This window comes from Chiloscyllium plagiosum, chromosome 5 (assembly GCF_004010195.1).
Source record: "Chiloscyllium plagiosum isolate BGI_BamShark_2017 chromosome 5, ASM401019v2, whole genome shotgun sequence".
NCBI lineage: Eukaryota > Metazoa > Chordata > Chondrichthyes > Orectolobiformes > Hemiscylliidae > Chiloscyllium > Chiloscyllium plagiosum.
Window position 1 is genome coordinate 76,477,669 of NC_057714.1, and position 11,380 is coordinate 76,489,048.

The 11,380-nt window shown below is 43.0% G+C and overlaps 1 protein-coding gene across 8 annotated transcripts in view; it reads left to right on the forward strand.

Moving 5' to 3' along the window:
- The window catches only part of malrd1 (MAM and LDL receptor class A domain containing 1), a 408,484-nt gene that overhangs the window by 215,509 nt on the left and 181,595 nt on the right, over positions 1 to 11,380 (forward strand). For all 8 annotated transcript variants that reach the window (XM_043690416.1, XM_043690424.1, XM_043690417.1 and 5 more), the window contains one exon: positions 9,905 to 10,062. In XM_043690416.1, the coding sequence (XP_043546351.1) occupies positions 9,905 to 10,062 (158 nt within the window). The remainder of the gene's footprint in view (positions 1 to 9,904; positions 10,063 to 11,380) is intronic.

Consider the following 11,380-nt stretch of genomic DNA (forward strand, 5'->3'; position numbering starts at 1 on the left):
CTTGGTTACATGGAATAGGTTCAAGCGCCTGATTGGGCTCTGCCTGCTCCTATTTAACAGCTCGATGTGCTGACCAGACCCAACCTCTTCCTTGGAACAGGCAGGAGAATTGAATGTGTTGTCCCTCTTCTTGATCAGTAATTTCGATGGGCTGAATAGCTTCCAAATATCAGTGCGTAACAAGCTTGAGATGCTGAATGAGCTTCTCTTTTAACTGTGGAAATGTACAGTATCTGTCCGTGCTGTTGTATGAATGTCACAGGCACTTTAACAGCACATGACTGAATTTTGTCCAGGTTTTGCTGCACATGGACACAGATTGGTTCAGGAGCTGAGGGGGTGAGGGGCACATTGTTCTGAACATTGTGTGATCTTCAGTAACCCTCCCAACTTCTGATCTTGTGATGGCGAAAGACATTGATGAAACAGCTGAAGGTGTTTGTGCTAAGGAACTAACCTAAGGATCTCCTGAAGAAATGTCCGGGGACTGAGAAGACTGTCGACCATTGATCTCAAGCATCTTTCTTTGTACTCTGAAAGACCCCAACGAGTCGGGAGGTTACACCTAATTCCCATTCAGCTCAAATATATAGGTTGTCCCGATGACACCCTCAGTCAAATATTGCCTTTATATCGTGGCCATTCACTCTTCCCTGAGCCCCTATGTTCAACTCTTGTTCATATCAATAGGTGACGGTGCATTTCTTCTCACAGAGGATAATAGCTTTAAATTAAGGTTGTGTAGGTATAGGACAGATGTTAGGGGTAGGTTCTTTACTCAGAGAGTGGTGGGGGCATGGAATGCGCTGCCTGTGGGAGTGGTAGAGTCAGAGTCTTTGGTGACCTTTAAGCGGCAATTGGATAGGTACATGGATGGGTGCTTAAGCTAGGACAAATGTTCGGCACAACATCGTGGGCCGAAGGGCCTGTTCTGTGCTGTATTGTTCTATGTTCTATGACACAGAACTGCACAAGGACATTGACACTTTGGTAGAGTGGACAGATAGGTAGCAGATGAAGTTCATTGTTATGTTTGGTATAAAGAACAAGGAAAGACAGTTTAAAATATCAGGTACAATTCAAAAGGGTGTTCAGCAACACTGAGACCTGGGTATATATGTAAAAGGTAATGTTCTCACTAGAGTGAGACAAGGGATGGTAGTTTAACCTGAAGGTCCCCATGCCTCAGGTGAGGAGCAAGCTTAAGAAGAAGATTCATTCAAGATAACCTCAGCCAGTGGTGGATATTGAACCCAAACTGATGCCATTACCTTGCGTCACAAACTGGGTATCCAGCCAACTGCACTAACCAATCTCAATGACATGCCACTGTCTATAACTCCTTCTAAAAGCTTAATCCTAAATTCTTTAGGTAGCTAATGAGATTATCTACTATCTCTACTATTTTGGTGTGAATTTTCCAACCTTTGTTAGATTCTGAAATGTTCCTACAGACTGGAAAATAGCAAATGTAATCCTTCAGTTCGTAAGGGAAGGAGTCAGAAAACAACTTTCGGCAGTCACCTTTACATCTGTTGTGGGGCTGGTGTTAAAATTAACTGTTAAGCAAGTTATAATTAGGCATTTAGTGAACCTCAACATAATCGTGAAGAGCCTGCATTGGTTTTGTGAAAGAGAAAGTCTTTAACCAATTTATGGAAATTCCAAGAAGGAGTAACATTTGTTACGAATAAAGAGGCATTTATTGACAGACTCTACTTGGATTTCCAGAAGGTATTTGACAAGGTTTCATTTAATAGATTCAAAGTTTGTGAGAAGATTTGTAGCTCAGGTGCTCGTTGCTGTGGTTCTGTTCGCCGAACTGGAAGTTTTTGTTGCAAACGTTTCGTCCCCTGTCTAGGTGACATCCTCAGTGCTTGGGAGCCTCCTGTGAAGCGCTTCTGTGGTGTTTCCTCCGGCATTTATAGTGGCCTGTCCCTGCCGCTTCCGGTTGCATGGGATTTTGTACACTACATTAGTTTTGCTCTTGCTGGGCAACAACTCACCAGAACGAAGGACCCGATACCCAGCATGAGCAAAACTAATGTAGTGTACAAAATCCCATGCAAGGACTGCACAAAACACTATATAGGACAAACAGGAAGACAGCTAACGATCCGCATCCACGAACATCAACTAGCCACGAAACGACACGACCAGCTATCCCTAGTAGCCACACACGCAGACGACAAGCAACATGAATTTGACTGGGACAACACTACCATTATCAGGCAAGCGAAACAAAGAACAGCCAGGGAATTCCTAGAAGCTTGGCACTCATCCACAAACTCCATCAACAAACACATTGACCTGGACCCAATACACCGACCACTACAGCGGACAGCTGAAACTGGCAACTGGAAGCGGCAGGGACAGGCCACTATAAATGCCGGAGGAAACACCACAGAAGCGCTTCACAGGAGGCTCCCAAGCACTGAGGATGTCACCTAGACAGGGGACGAAACATTTGCAACAAAAACTTCCAGCTCGGCGAACAGAACCACAGCATTTAATAGATTATTGCATAGAGGAGAAGGTCATGGTGTATAGGGTAATATATAGGGATTGAAAATTGGCTGGCTTGCAGAAAACAGAGAGCATGCATAAATGTTTATTTATTCAGATTGGCAGGATATGATGAATGAGGTTTTTTTAGACAACTGATGTACCCCTCAACCTTTTATAATTTTTATCAGTGGTTTATATAATTGATTGAAGGTATGGTGGCAACTTTGAGGAAGATCCGAAGATATATAGGAAACCATACTAAAAGCAAATAGCTGCAAATACTGCAAATCCAAAATAATAGTAGAAAGTGCTGGAGAAGCTCAGCAAGTCTGGAAACAACCTTAGAGAGAAAAACAGAGTTGATGTTTTGAGTCCAGTATGACTCCTCTTTGGACTCAAATTATTAACTCTATTGTTCTGTCTTACCAAAACTGCCAGACCACCTGCATTTCTCCATTACTCTCAGATGTCATTATAGTTAGGAACGTATGTTGTGAGGGTGACATAACAAGGATGCAGATAGATTAACTGAGTCAGCAAAAATTTGTCAGTTTGAGTACAGTACAGAAAAATGTGAAGTTGTTCACATTGATGGGAAGAACATAAAAGCAACATATTATGTAATGTTGCGTATCGTGCTATCACCACCAGTAGGTGGCACAAAGGGCACTCTGGGTTGAATTTTAAGTTTTTTTTGGCTAAGTCTGAGTTACTTTACGTTTTATGGAGAATTTTCACCATGTGGCCTAATGAGCTGTATCTGACCAAACCACTTCATTATTTACCTACCCTGCCCCTGCACATGCACATGCAATTTCCATCCCACATGCTATTCCCACAAGAGCTCACTGTGCAATGGAGATCTTGAATTTCAGTGCCATTATTTGTGCCCGCGCCATATTTAAAAGATCATGGTCTGCCCAGACAAGCACTGCCATTCTGGTACTGCCCTGCATGGATCCCGACATTTTCCCCAGATATGACAGGCAGAGGAAAATTGGCGCTTCACTTTGAAAGGAGGGTGCTGGAACGCCTGAGTTGGTGGACAGTGGGACTTTGGCTTCCCCTCGATCAGGAGTAGAGGCCATGACACCAGGCCATGCCTACCTGCTTTGAAGTTGCCTGTAAGGTTCAATTACTCCGAGCTGTACTGTCGGAAGAATGTCAATGTCCTGCTCCACTCCACCAGGGTAAGTTCCACTATCTTCTCTCCGATATTTCTCACAGTCAGTCTATCTCTGCTACTGTACCCATCTTCCACCAAACCTCACTCACTACCACTCTCACAATTACCTGCAACATCTCCCCTCATTCGCTGTTACTCACTCCAAATTCCAGAACCCTCCTCTGTCTGTCCTCCATGCTGCCTACTCACTCACTCATGATATTCCCACCTGCACCAGCAGTTAAAGTTGTGCCAGCCACTTCCATCTCCTGTAATATCAGCCTTGCTCTCATTCCAGCCCACAATAGGTCTGGAATGGTCAAGATGGGTGGTGTTTTCCTGTCATTCAACTCCTCACCCCTTTGAGCAGAGGACCCTAACTCTGATTACCCCAAGTGGGCTCTCTTTTGCCCGAAACGTCGATTTTGCTGCTCCTTGGATGCTGCCTGAACTGCTGTGCTCTTTCAGCACCACTAATCCAGAATCTGGACTGGTACAGAAGACAGCCCTTCACATACTGTGCCAGGAATTGCTAGCAATGGCTATCCCCCCTTGATTTAACAGAGACCTGCTGACAGCTGTCACAAGCTTTCTGGCTTTGTGATGGTGCTGAATGGCACAGCAAGACAGACGTGATGTGAATCTGATATCTCTGGCTGAGAGAGCAAAATGCAACATGGCAATTCAAAGCAGAGATGCTGTGAGATAGACTTGGAGTGAGTGCCCGCATTAATAGCAAGCAAATCGACCGAGAGCCATAGCCTGGTTGTCTCCATGAGCTGAGTGTGTGTCCCTGAACAGTGTCATTGCAGCAACATTGCTGTGATAGCTACTGGTGCAGCATGACATGCAGTGTGAGTGTAAATGCATCCTGTAAAGGGATTGGAGATGTACTGTAGAGATTGTAAGAGTCCCAGTCTCTTCACAAAGGACTTAAAATTGCCGGAATGTATAAGGAATTTGTCTCCTACCTGATTACTGAATGTCTTTATTTTATTGTTTTAAGTTTCAGTGCCACAACTTCAATATGATTACTCCAAAAGGAAACAATTTGGAATTCTGTTCCCCTTGCCCAGTGTTGTCTCCTTACAACCTTCACCCTACCTCACCTCAATACCAAGGAAGGCTCTACCAAGGAGAAGAGGGGGTCGATGGAAAATCACAGGCCAGAGTGGATGCAGCTCCTGCTCCCCTCTGTCTCCTGCTGCTGGCCCTCGCCAACACCTCATCCAGGTTCCACAGATTCCAGCCATCAGCAGTGACCCCAAGCTCCCTGCTCCACGGGCAGAAGAGACCTAGTTCACCATTATCTCACACCATCCCTCCAGCCCCGACCTCCACAGCCCCCTGCTCTCATGCACCCTCAGTGGGCTCAGCTGTGCATGCACTGCTGACACCTCAGTGGACAGAATTGGTGTGCAGCCCGCTGCAGCAATTCTCTGCCATTACTGCTCCATGGATAATCTGTGTTCAGCACACAAGTTTGTGTGCACTAACAGTTAGAGTCATAGAGATGTACAGCATGGAAACAGACCCTTTGGTCCAACCCGTCCATGCCGACCAGATATCCCAACCCAATCTAGTTCCACCTGCCAGCACCCGGCCCATATCCCTCCAAATCTTTCCTATTCATATACCCATCCAAATGCCTCTTAAATGTTGCAATTGTACCAGCCTCCACCACATCCTCTGGCAGCTAACTCCATACATGTACCACCCTCTGTGTGAAAAGATTGCCCCTTAGGGCTCTTTTATATCTTTCCCCTCTCACCCTAAACCTATGCCTTCTATTTCTGGACTCCCCGACCCCAGGGAAAAGACTTTGTCTATTTATCCTATCCATGCCCCTCATAATTTTTTAAACCTCTATAAGGTCATCCCTCAGCCTCCAACACACCAGGGAAAACTTCACCAGCCTGTTCAACCTCTCCCTATACCTCAAATCCTCCAACCCTGGCAACATCTTTGTAAATCTTTTCTGAACCCTTTCAAGTTTCACAACATCTTTCTGATAGGAAGGAGGCCAGAATTGCACGCAATATTCCAACAGTGGCCTAACCAATGTCCTGTACAGCCGCAACATGACCTCCCAACTCCTGTACTCAATACTCTGACCAATAAAAGAAAGCATACCAAACGCCTTCTTCACTCTCCTATGTTGACAAAGGTCCATATTTACCTCTGAAAACTTTAATGGTGATACAGCTATGTGTATAAATTGTTGAAGGAGACTTTGAGTTAATGCTATACCCTTTTTCCATTATTAAACATTTTTTTCTTCTGCAATTAAAAGTTACAAGATAATTGAAGGAAACAAGTTTTTGTCATGTTGATCTGTGCAAAAGACAGAAGATTTCTGTATTTGTGGCAACACCCTGTTAATGTATTTACTTGTAGCAGGCAATCTGTAGAAATTTCAACAATGCACTATACTTGCAGTTTAGCAGCAATGTCAAGGACAACACATTGGATATGGCAGCTTTTTCACTATTATCTTATATCCAATTAATAAAATGTAATATGTTTGAGCCAAAAACCACAAAAACCAAAGGCTTCTACGTTCCTCCTCCCTTGTTTATTTTTTATGCTAAACATAGTTCTGTTATTTGGCCAAAGAACAAGATGATTTATGAAGGGAAACAAAAAGCATTGAAAGCCATTTGAAAAGTCTCTGGTAGTTCCTTTTTAATGACCACATAAAATCACAACCAGGAACAGTTTTTATAGTGATTGCAGCATTATGAAAGTAATCACATCCTTTTCATTAATGAAGTAGTCGAACTACAGACAATTGCAGCCATGTGGTGCAGTAGTACTAATACAGCATTGATGTCAATGTCAAGAGTGCATCCAATAAAATCACAACATAGCCACTGCTCAGGGTGTAATAATGAAGACCAGCTCCAAGGAAGTTCTATAATGAGTGCGCTACTAATACAGGACACATTTTTCAATTATTTAATCACTGTTATGTGATCGCTTTTTGAAATAGCTAAATGGTTCTCTATTTCAATATAAAAAACACAAAATGTAAGTTTAAAGTTAAGCCAGTTAACTGCTTTTAGTGCAGACAATTGTGTGCCTGAATTCCAAGTGATGATTTTGATGGGCAGCATGCCTTACCAGGAACATCCCTTTAAAATGGGCAAGATGTGTGGCTGCTGTTATGTTGACTTCTTGGCTTAATTCCAAGTGAATGTGCCAGCAAATTATTTGTGATCTTTGTTGCCAACTTCCCATTATCCAATGTAACTCTAGGATTTTCCACCAGGCATGAAAGGAGATCAACAATGCCTCCATTCAAATACGGCGGTAATTCTATAATGTTATGCAAATGATGAGAATAAATTTGCCAGTACATTTTATGTTGTTTGAACCATAGTGGTGCTGGTTGCTTTGAAAGGATGTGCATTCCATGTTTGCTACGGTGATGGAAAGAATTTTTAAATTACTGTCTGCCTCAGTGTATAAGCACATAGACAAAGACAGGGAGAGCTGATCCTTTGTCTAGGGTACATAAGGATTGGGAAGGCATGAATGGGGCTGTTTCTGGCTTTGCCAACCCAAACCTGACTCCCAGAGATATGAGTGGGCAAGGATTGATTTGGAAACCCTCCCTCCGCTGCCCTGAACAGAGTCAGAGAAGTGGGAATGCTAAGGCAGGCTGCTGGGAAGTCTGCAATCAGGGGGCTCACCCAAATCTCCATATTATTTCTTTGTCCCCTAAACTTAACCTTCATCCTCTTCCATTGCCAGTTGTCCCTCATGCCCCCATTATATCACACCAGTACCACCATTTCCAATGGTCCCTCTATACTTATGCATATCTCATGCCCCTAGTTATATTGGGACACTCCTCCTAACCCAGATGAATTTGAGTTCATCGCATTTGAACAGCACACTCCTTCCCCAATACTGCCAATGCCCCAGGAAGAAAATCTTTACCACTCATTAAGCCCCTTGTATAATTGTTCCAGACTATGCTAATTCATGCCTAATTTTGAGGTTCTGAGTTTTAATTTGGACCCGAACTCCTCTGACTCTTTCAGCAGATCATTCTTTCTATTCTAGGATAGGATGGGGGAATTTCAAGACTAATGGGCATATTTTTAAGATGAGAGAAGAGAGATTTAAAAAAGAGATGGGGGGCAAATTTTCTTACACTGAGAGCCGTTCTTGTGTGGAATGAACTTCCCGAGGAAGTAGTGGAGGTGGCAGGTGTGGCTAGTTTAGTTTGGGATTATAGTCAGCGTGGACTGATTGGGCCAAAGTCATAGTGTCATAGAGATGTACAGCACGGAAACAAATCCTTCGGTCCAACTTGTCCATGGCGACCAAATATCCTAAGTTGATCTAGTTCCAGTTGTCAGCATTCAGCCCATATTCATTTAAACCCTTCTTACTCATGTAACTCAAGATGCCTTCTAAATGTTTAATTGTATCACCCTCTACCACTTCCTCTGGCAGCTCATTCCATACATGCACTGCCCTCTGGATGAAAAAGTTGACCTTTAGGTTGCTTTTAAATCTATCTCCTCTCACCTTAAACCTATACCCTCTAGCTTTGGACTCCCCCACCTGAGAAAAAGACCTTGACTATTCACCCTATCCATGCCCCTCATGATTTTTTCAACCTCGCTAAGGTCAGTCTTCCACCTCTGACAGTCCAGTGGAAAACAGCCCCAGCCTAGTCAGCTTCTCTCCATAGCTCAAACTCTCCAATCCTGGCAACATCCTTGACAATCCTTTCTGAACCCTTTCACATTTAACAACATCTTTCCTATAGCAGGGAGACCAGAACTGAACACTGTATTCCAAAAATGGCCTCATCAATGTCTTGTACAACCACATCAAACATCCCATCTCCTATACTTAATGTTCTAGCCAATGAAGACATGTGTGCCAAATGCCTTCTTCACCACCCTACATGCGACTCTTTCAAGGAACTACATATCTGCACTCCCATGTCTCTTTGTTCAGCAACACACCCCAAAGCCCTTATATGAAAGTGTTACAAAAGTAATCATTTGTTTCAAATGACACACAGACTTAAATAGTATGACATCCTGAGTAACCTTGTGAGGTTTGTAACGTTTATACTGAGGATGGAGCTTAACACAATTGTGACAGTATATTGATTTACAGTGACTTTTTCATCATTATTGCTAGAAACTGGTTCAATGAGTTAAATGGTCAGATTTTCTCATCCATAATTTTTACTTATTTTTTTTGTATGATACAGATTCTCAGATATGGGAAATTAATGTTGCATTCCTAGGATCCAGTGTTTTATCTGGTAGTTCCTTTATCGTTCACTTCACTTCCACACCACCGATTAATAAAGGCAACAGTATGTACCACTGAGAAGACACCTCATTTCAATGCCAACACCTTCCAAACCCACCACTTTAACCACCTAGAAGGATGAGGGCAGCTGGCACATGGGAACTTGAAAGCTCCCCCTTCAAACTACCCATTATCCTCACTTGAATATATCTCAACATTTCTTCAGTGTCACTGGGACAAAATCCTGAGGCTCCCACTCTAACAGCACTGTGGGTATGCTTATGCCCCAAGGATTGCAACAGTTAGAGATATCAGCTCACCAGTACCTTCTTAAAGACAATTACTCTTAAGTAATAAGTGCTGGCCATACCAGCAATACCTACATACCCTGAATAAATAAAAGAAAGTTCCTTACTCTTAACCAAGTTACTAAAATTAGGTGCAAAATAGAAGTTGGTTTATTCATTACTGCAGCAAGGTAAAGCTTTGGTTTGAGTGTCCAACAGGCATTCTCACTCACCAGGTATAAAAATGTGATAGTTAAAGTTCCATCTTATGGAAATCTGAGTTTAGTTTTCTCACTGCCTTCAGGAACCATACTCTAAATCAGAGTCAAAATGGTCTTGAAATGTTAACTCTGTTTCTGTCTCCAAAGACCCTGCCAGAAATGCTTCAATTTCCCAGTACTTTCGGCTTTTATTTCAGATTTCCAGCAGTATTTCACTTTTATTCTCCCAGGTGTCTTTTGGGTCTAGAAATCTTAAATTGTGTCAAAAGATGACAAAAATGGAGAAGGGGCAGAAAAGTGAATTGTAAAACTGCATTGAATTTTTTGTGTTAGATATCACAGTGATGTTACTGGAAGGCAATGGAGTTGTGATATTTTACTTTTACTGACCAGCAAATCCTAACATTCTTCTGTTGTTAAAAATACCTTCTTGGCAGGTCACTTCATGTATCTTGAAGCTAGACCGGGAGGTTTGAAAGGTGACAAAGCCCATCTGAGAAGTTCAATATGGAAGGAATCAAGTGCCAAGTGCAAACTGTCATTCTGGTATTATCTGTCACAAAAGGCTACAGGTCTTATAAGAATTCTTATTAAGGTAAGACCTTGGCCATAGCAACATACAGCGATTGCTGATGTAAGAATTTGATAAATACCCTTCAAATCGTAGTGTTGCATTATAGTGAGCTTTGCACCGAATAATGTTTTATTTCAACCCTGCAATCGTCAGTCCTCTCAGTACAATTTGCAGTTCATTGCCATGTCAGCAGTCAGAATTCCAAAGAGGGCTCCTCGTTTATGAAGGAATAAGGAGTTTTCTAAGCATCCAATATGAAATATGGAACTAATTTCATTCTGCAAGTGCACTGCCCTCACATTTTAAAAACTCAAAGAAAAGCGGCAGAGGGGTTTCAAGAAGCAGGCTCTCCATATCTTCATTAAGAATCCTTACACATGTTTAAGGCCCCACTGTAAAATTGACTATCTAAACACTGTCGGCTCCAGAGCTTACAGAGACTGCTCCAAGTAAGATTTAAAAACAAAATTATCTGAGTGTAAAGCTGTGAAATATAGGAGTTGATATCCTGTTTCCATATTAAAATCAAAGGCTATTGACAGCCAACATTCATCCTCTACTCCAGCCCGCACCCTTTCTACCTTAATTGCTGCTCTCCTGTTGCCCAATTCTGTTTCTCAATCACCATCTCACTCCCTCCCATGATCACAGCTTCAGTACCTCTCCACGTTACTGCCTCACTCCTTTTCCATCACTCCATCGTACTCTCTCCTGATCACCATTTCAGAACTAATTCTCTCAGTCGATGCCTCATTTCCTCAGTCATCACCCTACTTCCTCTCAGTCACTGTCTCACTCCCTCTCAGTCGCTACCTTACTCCCTCGCAGTCACTGCCACACTCCCTTTGTGGGTGGCACAGTGGCACAGTGGTAAGCACTGCTGCCTCACAGCGCCAGAGACCAAGGTTCAATTTCCGCCACCGGCGACTCTCCATGTGGAGCTTGCACATTCTCCCTGTGTCTGCGTGGGTTTCCTTCAGGTGCTCCGGTTTCCTCCCACAGTCGAAAAATGTGCAGGTTAAGTGAATTAGCCAAGTTAAATTGCCCGTAGTGTTAGATGAAGGGGTAAATGTAGGGGAATAGGTCTGGGTGGGTTGCGCTTTGGCGTGTTGGTGTGGACTTGTTGGGCCGAAGGGCCTGTTTCCACACTGTAAGTAATCTAATCTAATCTTTTGCCTCGACATGGTGCATATCCCTCTATCCCCTGCCTATTCATATATTTGTCAAGATGCCTCTTAAACATTGCTATTGTATCTGTTCCTAATACCTGCTCTGGCAGCACATTCCAGGCACTTATTACCCCTCTGTGTAAGCAACTTGCCCCTCCCATCTCCTTTAT